Source organism: Chroicocephalus ridibundus, chromosome Z (genome assembly GCF_963924245.1).
Source record: "Chroicocephalus ridibundus chromosome Z, bChrRid1.1, whole genome shotgun sequence".
Classification (NCBI taxonomy): Eukaryota; Metazoa; Chordata; class Aves; order Charadriiformes; family Laridae; genus Chroicocephalus; species Chroicocephalus ridibundus.
In genome coordinates, this window is record NC_086316.1 from 18,712,499 (window position 1) to 18,728,170 (window position 15,672).

At 37.2% G+C, this 15,672-nt stretch overlaps 1 protein-coding gene across 4 annotated transcripts in view; it reads right to left on the reverse strand.

The window, feature by feature from the left end:
- The window catches only part of DTWD2 (DTW domain containing 2), a 93,900-nt gene that overhangs the window by 53,309 nt on the left and 24,919 nt on the right, over nt 1-15,672 (reverse strand). For all 4 annotated transcript variants that reach the window (XR_010069144.1, XM_063320869.1, XM_063320868.1 and 1 more), the window contains exons 2-3: nt 11,277-11,367; nt 5,696-5,790 (exon numbers count right to left, since the gene is read on the reverse strand). Coding sequence is in view for 3 of the 4 variants with exons in the window: in XM_063320869.1 (XP_063176939.1) it covers nt 5,696-5,790; nt 11,277-11,367 (186 nt within the window). In the remaining variant the exon portion in view is untranslated. The remainder of the gene's footprint in view (nt 1-5,695; nt 5,791-11,276; nt 11,368-15,672) is intronic.

The following is a 15,672-nucleotide window of genomic DNA, read 5'->3' on the forward strand; positions in this document are numbered from 1 at the left end:
ACTGTACACTTAAGCTTAACGTTCACCAGAACACATCAGAGTTATTCCAAAAGAGCACAGATTTACAAGTTTTTACCATTTGGGCAAGATAGGACCACGTGTCTGTATACAATCAGTAAAAATCAAATGGAGAGAAAAGTGGACCTCTATGAAACCAATACTCTGAACCAGAGAACAGCAGCATTCTTAAGCCAAAGGGATACAAACTAAATAGTACGAGAATATCAAAATGTAGAAGATATGCCAAGGTTAAAAAAAAGTTTTGAAAAATGGGTAATAGAGGAGATGAGAAATCAGAAGATATAGATGAAATTAGATGAAATTAGATGAAACTAGATGAAATAATTAAGCTAGAAGAAAGAAAGGGATGAGAATAGTATCTTCCCTTTGCCAGTGCAGAGCAGAATAAAGGAAAACCAACAAGGCAAGAACAAAACTCACACTACTACCTTCTGTCAATATTATCCTAGAAAAATCATCAGTATTGAGGAAAGACAGCAATAGAGTTGGAGAAAGATCTGCATGTTTCAAGAAATTAAGTCTTCATGGTGGCAGCGTAGGTTGCAAAATACACTGGATTAAATGAAAATTTAGAATTGCTTAGCCACTAAGATAGGAGAACTGAAGAAGGAGAGAATAAGGTGAGCACAGAAAGTTCTGTCATGGACAGGAAGGTCAGTCGTATTAATGGAGAACAGGAAGCAGCTTTGGGGCTGATAACCTCAGCAATGAACACTGGTAAACTGTAAAACATCTGACAACTGAGTAAAAGCAGAAAGGAGGAATCTGCTGGAAATCACTGAGAGGGAGGTGGGAGTATTTAGAAATCTAAGAGGACATTACATTTGAAGAACTATATATGCCTTTGATAAGCAGAAGCACTGAACCAGAGCTACTGATTTAATAAAAATAATAAAATATTTAATAAATACAATAAAAAACATGAAACAGAGGTTATCCTAACTAATGCTACGGAATTTCAGATATCACCAACTAAGGAAGAGCTTGAAATCTTAAGTCCAATGTGAAGGGCTTGGATAGGAGGTAGCTAATGAAAACAGTAAGGGATTTGCAAAATAATCAGATGAAATAATACCATAAAAGGAGGAAAATTAAAAAATGCTATCTGGATTTGTGCTGCTAGAAGACTTAATCAAAGAATGGAAAAAAGACAAGAGACATCTGTAATTTCCAACATGTGAACATACCAAAGGCGTCAGGGTAAAAGGGAAAGGAAATTATGGATAGATTATACATATGTGAATGCTGATAGACAGAAAAGGAGTATTATGAATGGCACGGTCGTCAGTACAAAAAAACACTATTAAAAAAAAAGAAAAAAGACATAAATCAAACAACAACTATAGTCACGAGAAAAGCAATGTTTCTAAGTGAAAGAGGAACAAAAGGAAATGGATACAATGGTTAAAAAAAAATATGCATATAAACATTTTCCTACCGTTCCTAATGAAGGTGATTAAGTTACACACATCACAATTATTACAAACAGTTAAAAATCCATTTGTTTCACAAATACAGGATAAAAATATTCTGAGATATCAATACAAACTAACTTCCGCCATCTTCCTTTCTACAGTGTTCAAAAATCTAAGGTACAGGCTGTTGGAAGAGTCTCTAGTCAAATTTATTGGAAGAACATACTTTGTCAAGGTTTTAATCATTCTATATACTCCTGTGTTTTGCAGCATCAACACCACAAAAACAATAGCCTTATAACAGAAATCAGTAGAAATAACTGAAACTACTGCCAATTTAGAAATTAAGCAGAGTCCTACCACATTGTTTTGGTAGGTCTGCCTAATCCTTTTTCAGTGTCTGCTACATGATACTTGGTCACTTCACAAAGTCAGAAGTGAAAACTTCAGTTACCGCCGAATCAGCCTTACCGCGTGCAAGTAAGGAAGCTTGCTCTGCATAAAAGGTTTGCAAATTTCAGCACAAGTGATTTGAGCCCTCTGCTCACGTATCCTGTCCTTCCAGCCGATGTCTAAAAGATGCCTAATATTTAACAGGCTCAGCATCTATACTGGTAAAGTATGTCAGACACACAAAGAAGTATTTTACACTTTTACATAAAATTCAATCTCCAATCTGGCAGTGATGCTAACCCCCCCTCACACACCCCTGCCTGCCATAGTACTATGATACTGGGTTCATTGTAAATCTATAAAAAGAATTGAACAAAAAATATTAACAACTCAAAAAAGTCCTATTTTTACAATACTATTGTTCAGTAACTCCTCATGCCAAACTGTTCACTTTTAGCTTGATCATTTTAGCACATAAAAGATTAACCCTAATATCTGACAATAATGTAATCAATACAAAAAAGGTCAGAAGTTTAAGTTTTTTTGAGTACTTGGGGGGAAAAAAAACCCACAGATAACCAACAGAATCAGTCTTTTAATTCAGAAATGCCATCTGATGAGTCAAGTCACCACATAAACATAACGTACTTTCAGTAGAATTAAAGTGCCAGATTGCAAGAAGAATGGACAAGACTGGGAAAAATCAGAAATTAGCACTTAAAAACAATTGGATTGATCACTTCTCATTTTTACCATTACTGTGTTAATTATATGTTGAAGATATCAACTTCAAAAAGCTTTGATTAGCTGTTTACTTCCAAAAATTGGTTCTTTAGCATTTCTTCAATATACGTCAATCAAGAATAAGGTAAATGTAATATACATAATTTGTCTATCAGTTTTCAACCACAAGGAAGGGTGATCTGAGAAGGTGCAACTGGGTAGAGGAAATGCTAAAAAAATGTGCTTTATGTTTACTCTTTCACTTAAACACAAGTGAAAAAAAAAAAAAAATTCTGATTTTTAGTCTTACTGTCATAAATATCAGAGGCCTAAATGGTAATCTTTCAAGTCATCCCAGTTACTTTCCAGTACCCAATTCTATGTGTAGTTCCTTAAGAAATCCCTCTGTGCTCTCCATTAGTTTGGGATGCTGATTACAGAACATAGGAAAAATGTAATTTTGTAGCGCTAGGACAAATGAGGAAAAATAACCTATAAACACTACGGTAACAAACTCACCTTCCCCTTCAAGAAGGTGACAGTGAAGACTGAAAGAGCTTCCCAGCTCAGATGGGATGTTCATTCTCATCTGAAAGGAGATGTCTTCCGACAGCTACAGATTAACAACTGTCAGTTTGCTGGTTAGTAAACCACTGCTAAAGCAAGCTGTAGCGATAGAGATTTTAAACAACAAATAAATCAGCTGCTGTGTATGGCTTAGTTCTCCCTCAAATTCATAATGACAATTATTTATGCTCTGTAAGGGTACCTTGAAGTGTTCTAAGTTTTCAGAGCCATTGCCAGGAGCTGCTGGATCCTGTGATAATACAAATATGACCACTGCCATTCTATTCTGATAATCTACAAATGTACAGTCAACCATCAAGGACATCACTTTCGAGGTCTGACACACGGCAGGGCTCCTATATGCATGCAGAAAAAGAACATGTGCACCATATTACCCCCCCCCCCCCCCCCGCAGGCACTGTTCACATGCAAGGCCAGTGCAAGCACAGATTTAGAGGTATATTGTTTCTATTCCCTTTCAACCCATGCACTTCTCCTGGAAGCTGCAAAGGACGTAAATAATAACACTCAACTTCAAAAAAATGATACTTATAGAATGTATCAACAAGCATTCTTTTAACAATTTTTTTCTTCAAAGTAACAACAGCAGAAGTCTTCCCCCGACATGGGGCAAGGTTGATTAAGTTGCTTGTGCAGCAGCTACCAAATTGCTTACAGACAGTGTGGCTTCTAAGAAAACCAGAAAAAAGGCAAAGCCCTGTTTAGTTTAATATGCCATAAAACATGAGCTGAACCACTGCAATTTATGAGGCTTTAAAAGTCCCATTAGCAGAGATTCCCACCCTAAGAGGAGGGCAGGGACCAGTACAGCCCTCCCATTCACAGCAAACACTGAGATCTTTCTACCCCTGACTGCAGATGCCTGTTCCTAGAACATACCACAACAGAGAAGGAACTTAAGTCATTCCAGATGACTAATGTGAGCTCTCTGAACACATCACCTACGCAGTTTATGGCCTGAAAGGATGCTAGAAGTCCCAAATAACACTGATATGATCCTTAACCAGCTATTAAAGTACCAACTGCTAGTTACAAATAAGGAACATAAATTAAAACATTGACAGAATGCATATATAGCTAAGAAAAAAAAAACTATGTAAAAATAACATTTTGCAAAACTGGAAAATAACTTTTCTCCCCTTCTCATCCTTCCTCCTCCCAGGATGGTGGGAATGAACTCCATGACAGAGTACCCCCAATTTCTGCAGTCTCACATCCACAGTACAAACCAGGCATACTGCAGATACTTAGAGTGGAAACATGACCACTACCTAATTGCTTTTAGCCCTCCATCCAGGTAAGTCAGATCACCAAAATTCATATTAACCTAAGGAAAACTTTTGTCTCTTTCACCACCTCCAGCATGTTTTATGTCAAAAAGCCTCACAGGAACTAGGTAATCATGAATCTATTTAAACTATTTTGAGGCTGAGACGTTCCACAACTGGTTTTGACCTAAAGAGGATCCTCCTTTAGGTTAGAGAAATATCTCTGGATTCAAACTTGAAGAAGCGTTAATAGTGTAATCATTGCTTCTAAAAAAAATTTTAAGGAGATTTAATAGAAGCAGACCATATTGATAGTGTTCCACCCTGTGCACATCAGTAAGAAAAGTTGCTTCATTTTCAGGTTTAATGGGAAGACAGTACAATTTCCCTGAAGCCTGGAACTTCTTAGGTAATTATTATAGTTATTATCATAGAGGACTAATAGAAAAGCAATGTATTTCTAATGGGCTTTAGTTTCTATACAGGCAGCACAAAGGTGTGGGAGCACCATTCTGAATCACCTTCTGACATTTTTGTTCACTGAACACTACAAAAAGTTTTCTCCAAAGATTAAACTCGATTTTAGAATTAATTCCCTTCATCAGTGTTCATGATTTTTATCTGCGCTTATTGAAAACGTATGTAGTAAAGTTTCACTGGCATTTGTACCAAGAACTGGTTTCTAAGACTTAGCTTCATCTAATGAAGCTTAAAGACATTACGTGGGAGGCCAAGATTGTCTAAGGTCCCATAATAATAAAAAGATAATTAAAAAAAATTCTGAAAGCTATGCTTTCTTGTAATTAATTTTAAGAGACAGAGGAAAGGATTTGAAAAAAATACTTTCTCCAACAGTTTTTCACCGCTCAACTTCCTTCTCAAGTACAATCTCCCACACTAGAGTAAAAATTATTACTTATATTTCAGTAACACCAAATGATTTGTCAGACAAAACAAGTATGAAAAGAACCGTAGAAAATAGCACAAAAAACCTAGTACCAGCTAAGAACAGAACTGCAAAAAGCTAAGAATTGCAGAGTAACAACCTGAACTTTCCAAGAGCATAAAACTGACACAGCAAAAGCTACAACCTAAAGGCAGAGATATCAAGTGTTTCTGACTACTATATGCTATTTATGTTTCCTGGAAATCAGAAGCTTGCATCAAAAGCAAACGTGCACACTTGAAATAAAAATTAAGAATACTATTGGCTGTTAATAAGGACACTGAAAAAAATACATCCATAATTTACAGAGGACCAGAAAGTGCACAGGCAATCCCGCTCACCTGTCTTCACTAAAACGTCGACCAACCAAAATTTTACATTTGTCTGGAGGGAGACAAGCTGCTAGCAAAGGCACTGTCCTTAACACTCGACTTTCCTGTAAAAAAGAAAAGTTACTTTTGAATAAAATCAAGGAGGGCTTCTAAGAATTGTTAATGCTTCCATTTACTTTCAAATTCTTTTGACTACAGACACAGAAAAGATCTCACCAGATAACAGGAAAAAAAAAATCTACATGAAAAATACCCAATTTTGATGCATTCAAATCATATTTTTTTGATTGACAGTGTTAAACTTAGTCTTAACTAAACTATGATCATCACCATAAATTTGAACTAGACTCTGTATCAGAAACAACAATGAAACTTCACAGAATAACAAACAGTTGTCAAAAACCAGCATTAGCATTAATGCAATAGGCTGGGGAGCTAATGTCTCTATAATGGAAAATGAGGGAATGGCTTGATTTCCACAAACAGGTGCTAAAAATAAAAGGACTGGGTGTTACCAGAACAGAACAGAAATACAAACATCTTCACTCTGCTGTCACTTCACGGTAACCAGGACGATGACACCAAGGCTGACACAAGTGCTCCATCTCATAGCATTCAGGCTGTGTTGACCAGGCATTTGCCTAGTCTTTGTGCCACAGATGTGGAAGGTAACTGCCATGCCTGGGTGGGGAGCAGGGGGTCTTCAGATCTCAAAAAGCATTAAAGAGAGCCGTGTTGGAGCAGGTCTTCAGAAAGTGAAGGAAGAGGGAAGTATGGCCAGCTGAAGCAAACCATCTACTTACCAAACAGAGCAATTTGTTTCTGTCCCCTGTTTAACACAGCTGGGAACACACTTATTTTTGTCTAGACAAAGAATATTGCAAACTGAACTTGAATATATAGGATGTCGATTTTTGTTTTCCCATCAAGGAAGAGGGAGCATAGGTTTATCTTGCATTTAATGAAGACAGCAAGCCAACACTGAAAACTGAATGAAAGTTTCAGTTTATTTATTTATCACAAGAGGAACAAAGGTTATTAGCTGAATCTAGCAGAAGGCAAGACACTAGAAGTCAGGTGAGGATTACCAAAGCCGTAAACTCAGTAAGAAATGAGTTCTTACAATATTCTCAACCTGAATGTCTCATGATTCAGACAATGAAAATCCAAAGATCAGTCCCTAAACCACAGGACTAATTAATGAAAACCCAGGGGGCGGTTTGGTCTGTCTTTTGATTTATGAGCTATATATCAACAATTCAGTATTTGTGAACACGTAAGGCCTTGATTAGCTCTCTCTGGGCAGCTGTTACCCTCCACAAGTAACAATGTGCAGCTGCCTGCAGCTCTCCCATTGTCTTGCTACCAAACCGCTGTTAAATTAGTTCTGTGAAGACTTTTATCACTGTTGCCTAAAACCTTTATTAATTTTCTTCTTTCTGATCCGTATCTACTGATCTAAATAAAGTATCAAGGAGTTAAAGGAATAAGTTGTACTGCTATATCCCCACCACTTTGCAAGGCAGCAGCAGCAGCATGATGTCTCTCCTAGGGATAGATGAAGATCAAAGTACCTGGGGAGTGAAGTGCTAGCAAGGGGAGAGAGAAATATCCTTCAAATTACCATTGATTTCTTCTATCTCAGCAAAGCGGAGTAAGCCATCAATGGTGGTACAGTATTATTTGTCTTTATTTCACCATAATTAAATAACACTCCAATTCACTAGTCAGAAGACTCCCTTCTTTATAAGAATGTAAGAAGTGGCAATAGAGGAACTGGAAGAAAATCAATTACTTGCCTCTGATAAGCAAACCCAAAAGAGCTATCATCAGTCAAGGCAAAGTCATTCAGTTGTTCCCTCCAATGCCATATCATTACTCTAAAATTACCTTTCATATCAAACAAATACATTCTCTTACAAAAGGGAAAATAGAATTTTCCAATCTAAAAAACAATCCATGTTTACAGGAAGATAAAACATAAAATTAGAACTGAAAGGAATCATTTGAGAAGAGAAGCTTAAGAACAGCTAAGTCAAACTAACATTAAAAAAGGTTTCATTTGTTTATAATTTTATTCATTAAAAGCCAATTGTATTTAACTAGACTATATATAATCTATTTGTTATTGTATTGGCTATTTTCCATTTACTGGTTTGAAAGCCAGCAGTTCCTCTCTCCTTTGTTCTTCTCAGTGAATAAACAACTCCTTGTTTATTCATTATTTGACCACTGAAGTACTTGAATAGAAATAGGATTGGAGGACTCATATACTGGGTTGACTTTGGTTGGCCTCCAGGTGCTGCTCTATCACTCCCCCACCTCAGCAGGACAGGGAGGAGAGAATAAGATGAAAATGAACTTGTGGGTCGAGATAAAGGCAGTTTAATAAAGAAAAGCAAAGTGTGTGCACAGAAGCAAAGGGAAACAAGAAGATTTATTCTCTACTTCCCATCAGTAGGCAATGTCCAGCCACTTCCTAGGGAGTAGGGCCTCAGCACGTGCAGTGGGTCCTCCAGAAGACAAACCCCTTAATAATAAATGCTGCCCTCTGTTCCACAGCTTTTACTGCATCATATGGTATGGAATATCCCTTTCAGTGTGGGTCTGCTGTCCTGGCTATGTCCCCTCCCAATCTCTTGCCCACACCCAGCCTACTGGCTTTTGAGGGGTGGTTGTTTGGAGGGACAGCCCTGATGCTGTGCGAGCACTGCTCAGCAGCAGCCAAAACACCAGTGTGTTACTAACATTGCTCTAGCCACAAATACAAAGCACAGCACTATGAGGGCTGCTACAGGGAAAGTTAACTCCATCCCAGCCAGCCCCAATACAACTTAATTTCACATTTGGGTTTTTTTTTCTTTTATGGGAATTAGTGGTACCTTTGGTTAGCATAGCATTATCCATCTACAATGAACAGGACAATTCTAACTAACAAAAATATTTATTAAAGCCAGCAGTTATATATTTCCTCCATTTTTGTTTATGAATTGTTAGGACAATTAGCAAAAAAATTTCCCCTTATATTTGATTCTTACTGTTCAATAATGAATACTATACAGAAAGGTATTATAATGAGCAACTCAAAGCTAATTACTGGCATTAGATCAGTATATAAACTCATTAAATACACACAATCTAAGTTTTCTTCTCAGATGCTTAACATTGAAAATTCTTACACTTATAGAAAGAAAGAAGGCAGGGAAACAGAAAAACCTAAACAGATACCCTCTGCTATGCTTCACAGGTTCTGTCCTGAGTGATATCTATCACACAGGTTTTGAAAAGAACATAATGGCCCGTACTCTGCTGGAGATCACTCCAAGGATGATAAAAGGCAAAGGTAAGACAGATGCCACCTGCATCATGCTCAGTGTAAAAGCTGGGGGATCAAAGGGATCAGCCTCTCTCTTCAGTGGCTGGCATCCAAGGAGGACTGTCCGTTCGTCTGCCTTTGATCCCAATCCATGTGTTCCTGCATCCAAATCTGGGACCCAGTTCCCGTCCATTGCTGAATCCAGTCTGGGACTTTCCCAGTGCCTCCCAGTAACGCAATCACCATCCTGGGAGCTTGATACTGGTTTTGTATATATTGTGTATATTATATTATTTTATTACTAATATTATTATCTGTTCATTATTAATATTTCATTAAAGTAGTTTAGTTTCTTTTCAACCCGTAAGTCTCTCTCTCTCTTATTCTCTCTCCATTCTCTTCTGGGAAGGCAGAGAGACGTTAAAGAGAACACCTGTTGTTTGTCTAGTGGCCAGTCCACCCTAAACCACGATACACTCTCTTTCACAGTATCTGATACCAGCACAGGTCTATCTGGCAGCATGGCCTCTGGATAGTAAGAATGTGGAGACATAGTCACATTAATCAGAGCACAGGAAATGTTGCTCCTGACTTCCTACCTTACTATCTTGCCTGAATACAAGCCTCGATAGCATAATTTGACCATAGCTGGTCTCTTTCTTCACTGCACTGTGAACTTCCAAAGCCAATAAATAATGAAGCACATGGAGGATGACAGTTGTCACTGATGTGCAGTAGGGGAAAGACATTCACTATCTGGTTTGTTAAATGAGATAATTTTGAAACAGACTCTTATAGAGTGTATCTGTAATGAAATGGCAGACTGAAGGATCAGATACAGTCCGGAAGACTTATCTGCCATCAAGACTGTTTGTATTTTTAGTATGAGCAGCTACAGCAAAGGGAACCTGTCTTTTGTCAGGTATGCCTCTCTTGTTCTGGAGTCCATAGCATCACCTGTGGTCATCTAAGACAAACATTCCCAAAGATCCACTGTAAGATATTCTTAGCTTTCATCATTCTGTTCAGATTTATCTCTGATAAGCCAAGTGCCCTTGTATAGTCAGATAGTTACATCTTTCCTTTCAGATGGATTCTCTTAAAACACAGTGGTCTTCCAATACTAGTTTATCATGTGAATTATCATTACGTAACATATACTAATGGAAAAGTTGCATCCCATTGTAACAGATGGCTGTTGTGATTGCTGATTAATAAAAACGTAGATAGCCTTTCAGAAGGACACAGGAATGGTGTATGAAATCCAAAAAGAATCTGCAAACTTTTTCTAATACCTTGCACCATAAGTAAGAAATTCAACACAATTCAAATGGCAGTTCAAAGTTTCCTGGCAAGTTTTTAAACCCCTTTTTTGGAGCAAGTGACTTAAGCATATATTTAAGTATTTTTGAAATAAGAAGTAACACAAAACACTATTCTTATTATAAGCAGCCAATTAAAAATAACAGCTTTCCTGCTGAGGGACTAAATACGTTGTGGTTTCTGTTTTGTTTCTCTGAGAGAACACTTTTATCTAAATTGGTCTTTTACGTTCTGCTTAAGTTCCTTCAGGCAAAGACTTGCTGCAGTGCTGCCTATAATGCTAAGTAAACAGCTGGAGCAGAAGAGTACTGGTTTCTGAACTTCACAGTCTACTTTGTTGACCCAACTGTATCTGTATCCAGATCTGTTTAACTTCAGTCCAACTTCTAAATCCCATATGATCCACCACCATACTCCATTGTTAACAGACAAGGAAACATCAACATAAATTCTCCTATTAGGTAAACCAAAACATACTGTTCTGAAGCTAAACTATAGTTTTTCATCGGCTAAAGATAATTAGTCATCACTAAGATGAATTGCTTAATTCATATTTTTAACAGAGCACTAAAACCAATAAAACACTACTTCTATAATCAAAACACATTCCTTCCTGGATCAACTCTGAGCACCTCTGTGAGACACGATGTCATGCTTAAGTCTTGCAATTTGCACCAAGGTAAGAAAACTTCAGATTCTAGCAGTACTATTCAGACAAGAAAAGATGTCTGGCACGCATGGAAGTTGCAGAAATAAGGTGTGATTTCAGAAGACAAAATAATTCAGAACCGAATAAAAGATACAATAACTCAGGTAAACTGGCATTTCAACCATCAGGTTTAAAAGGAAAGATCATTATATGATGTTAACAGCATAACTGTTTCCTCTTGGCTATCATTTACTGCATTAAGATTCTAGCTGAACTCCAACAATTACCACAGCCTTACTCACCTCTGCTGGATGCTGAATTATATACAAGCAGGTGGAGACCTTTAGCGGCTGTATTGGCAGGAATGGACATAAGCACACCTTCTGAGGACGGCTATATGACAGAAAGGAGTGAGAGAACAATAAAAGTAATCAGCAATTAATGAAAGATGGCACGTTGCACAAATACATACCACACTCCAAAAGGCATACTAAGAACTTCCCCTTATGACAGATTGTATTAAACCCAATGTAATTTTCTGTTTGAAACTCCCTCTGTTTCTAAAAATAAAGCAGCAAGTTTTTCATTGAAATAGAGTTTTGAGAACAGTGTTCAGACCCCTCCTAGGGTCTGGTTAGGATTAAAACATTCTAACAATTCTTTCATCATCTTCAAGAGGAGCAATTTATTAGTATCCATACCCCAATCAGAGAAGTCTGTTACTGTTTTTCATACCAAGTAGTGTTTCAACAATTTGATAAAGTATTATATAAGAATATATATTTATGATGGATATAATATTTATAATAGATTAATTACCATAGAAAATTTTAGAAGTATACACACACAAAACCTCAGACGTTATATTTATGATTGGGTTCATTTTTTATAATCCCATCTATGATGAAATATGTAGTAGACATGTAGTATGAAAACAAAAAATCCTTTTCAGGAACTTCTAATTTAAGTCTGAAAAAAGAAAATAAAAATTATTTGAAATTATTTGGTATACTGCATATAGCTGTTAAGACAACTAGCAGAAGAACTCTATCTAAAGAAGTGAACTTAAACATTGCTTGGCATGAAACTAGTATACTGAATGATCAAGAATAAACAGAAGCAAAAAATTAAGCTTGAATTTATACATCAAGTAATTGAAGGTGTTACACCAAAAAGACATATTCACACACACGTGCACGCACAGAAGTCACTATAGCTACTCACATATGTTATTGAATAACTTCAGAAAAATGAAGGATTTCCTTAACATGAAGCTATTACCACAAGTTCATGGTGAGCCCAGCTAACACTGCATTTGCTTTTCCACAAGAGCAAACATCCAGCCAAACGTATTAAGTAATGTCACAGTAATCCAAGTCAGTATAACTGTTCCCTAGTCAAACATTAGTACCTACCAGTGAGTGGTGGAATTATAAAAAGGCAATAACAATAGATAAGCTCCCCTTTAACAGCTGACAGGTTGTGTTAATTTAACCCCCCTACTTATAGCCCCAACTACTGAGACACAGAGAGCATTCCCTTCTCCATAGGGTATACAGTTAAAAGTTGCCCAACAACAGTCTAAATGTAAAGCAGTGGGGGAGAGTGTTGACCCAAAGTAAGGAATTGGTACTGATCAAAATAAGCACTGGAAAAATATTTAAAAATATCTAGACCAAAAGGTCTACAGCCAAGAAATCAGCCTAATAATAAAATGGAAATTATTTTCATAGAATCTTCTGGTATACTCTTCCAGGGGCCTGCTGTCTGTCTTTCCTTCACACTTCTAGTGCTGGCATTTTCCTGTTGCTAATCCTGCATAAATTTGGCATACTCTGTTGTATTCAAGGACAGGCTTTGAGCCTAAAATTAAGCACCCATTAATTTCACTATTCAGTGGGCTATTCTGGGCAACTTCACTGTGAATGAACTGAATCCAACCAGACGCTTCCAGGTCTGGTGGGTCTAATTTCAGAAATTCTCCAGCACTGTACCACTGCCTTTTTTCCAGAATTTTCTCATGCGTAATCAATTTCTGAAAACAGTTTTGTTAACAACGTGGAAGCAGCAAATACCCCTGGAGGCTGTTTGTTGCCTGTGCCCTGATTGTTAAGTTACTTATCCTCTTTTGATCATCAGATTTAGTGGAAACTCAATTTTGTACTAAATGCAACTCCTTAGTTTCCCCTCGTTATTAAATGGCTGGTTTCACTAACAAGAGAAGGTGCTAAAGATCTCCCCAATATAACATTTTCTACTGAGGAGAGATTAAGGCATCAAAATCTACTACACAAACTGTCCCAGAACAGTTAGCTGGTGACTCTAATCCAAAGAGCTGCATTGTTCACTAGCTTTTATAAGCAGACGAAAGAGTTTCTAGTGATTTCTGACCTCAGGGTGTTTAACTATAACAAAGTTGGCTGGATACAAAGTTACTTATTTTCAAGTCTCCCCTTTGCATATGCTTTGTGTATTTTCCACACTGGCTTGGATTTTTCACCAGCAGTTTTTTTTAAGCTTTGTTAACCTTACGAACAAAAAAAAAAACAAAACAACAAAACAAACAAACAAAAAAAACCCCACCAAACAAACCCCAAACTCAAAAATGGAAGTTACCCAGAAAGCAAGCATTTTCAAATAGTTACAGAATAAACTACTTATAATTTGATTTGTAGGGAGCAGAGCACAAACGATGACAAATAAAATACTTTCCAATATAATTTAATTACTTACATATGTATATACATTATTTAACTTTAAGCACCCAATTAGGTACCTAATTATGTTGAATACATACTTTTACAACCCCATCTTGGGGGCACTAGACTTATTTCCGTACGTTCACTTTGGCATCTAGCAGTTACTGTGCCGAGACAAGAAAAACACTATTCCTATGAAACTGACATTACCAGCCTCTATCAGTCAGGTAGGAAGCAGTTCTGTTCCACCACCACAAAAGCTGCCTCTGCTCTGAGAAAGGCCACCTAGGCAGAAAAGACACTCTGTCTTTTTCTTTTGTTTAAAGTTTCTGCTACAGCCTTGCCCTACATAAGCAGCTGATGCTACCGAAGACTAGGGGCAGCACCAGGGGACTTACTTAATGATGAACATCAGTTCTCTCCCATTTGAAATTAAAGTAGCAATCTGCACCAGGGAGGAACAGTAGCATTCAGGATATTAAGAAACAGGTTTGTGCATGGGGATTAGGATTTGAAGGAGGATAATTTTTATAGTAATATTCACCTTGTGCAATTTCACTACAGATGAAAGTTATCCAGCAGGTTCTTAACTGTTTCTCAATACAGCATTTCTAGTTTAAAAACTTATGATACAGTAACCTGTTACACTCGTGGGATTAAAACAAACAAACAAACAAACCCCTTCTGTGTCTTCCAAAAGCGCTCCGTATGCAAAAGACAGCCATGCATATGCACAGACTTCTCATAGCTTTCCTTCCATTATTTACATCTAAATTAATGATGTTCAGATTAAGAATAGGACTAAGAATAACGTTTTGTCTGTTTTCCCAGCAGAACTGAATCTGGACAGTGGTCTGTGCAGTACTGTGGTGTCAGGTTTAGTGTGATTACCAGTTTCTGGGCAGAAAGACTCTAAAATCTAAAAGTTCATATGCAGCAGCCTGGAAAACAGTGAGATAATTCTGAAACTCTTTCCAAGGCTCTATATTATTTTCCTACAAATACAAATGTCCTCATTTGCTTCATGACTAACTGTTACCTTGCTACACATCCAAAGGGCTTCTGAAAACAGACATCATTCTGGGAATGCAAGTGAGTCTACTCTTACACCTAGATGCAGACAACTAAAGGTAGGTAATTCAAAGATTTAAACCCAGAGTAAGCAAAGAATAACAACGTTACAATTTTATGCTAAGCATTCCTGACTTTCTAGGGAAAAATAAAAAGGGATTAAGTGTGCCAAACGCATGTTCTAGAAGCAAAGCTTGCAATAGTAAAATAAAAAGGGAGTTAATGTTTTTAAACTGTGACTCATGGCAACATTCTCACGTTCCAACACATATTGCCAAGGTCAGGCCCCAAACTCTCTATTTTCAGACAAAAATCCCTGCCCAAACAGAAATGGCTGCTTCAAGTAAATTAGATTTCTCTACTGTTCAGGTCAAAACAGCGAGGGTTCCAAGGTCAAAACCCACCTGAGAAGTCTGGAGAAAAGCCACAAAGTTACCACACGTTTGTTTTATACTGATGTTTTGTACACCTTTTGCACTAACACAAGTCCATTACATGCATTAAAACAACATTCAGCAGTTTTACAAAGCTGTGTTAGAAGCTTGAAGGCACAATCCCATACATTTTATAAAATTTGAGAGCAAATGTTATTTCTGCTGTTCTTATGTTAGAGGACAAGCACAAATTAAAAATGGTTTTGCATCCTCCACCTTAACCACTACAGCTGTAAAGGGCCTTAAAAGAATGAGTGGATTAAGTTAAACATAGAAAAACATAAAATGATGCACTTAGGAAGAAACAATCCTAACCCAAATTAAAGAAAAACCCCAGGGTCTGAGGTCAACATGGCATGACATTCAGGCGTAAGACCTTATGATAAACAGTTCTGTGAAAATGGCAGTTTAATGCTTGGCAGTTCTTGAAAATGCAAATCAGATGTTAAGTGTTACTTAGAAAGGATGAAAGAACTAAACAGGGAACATTATGC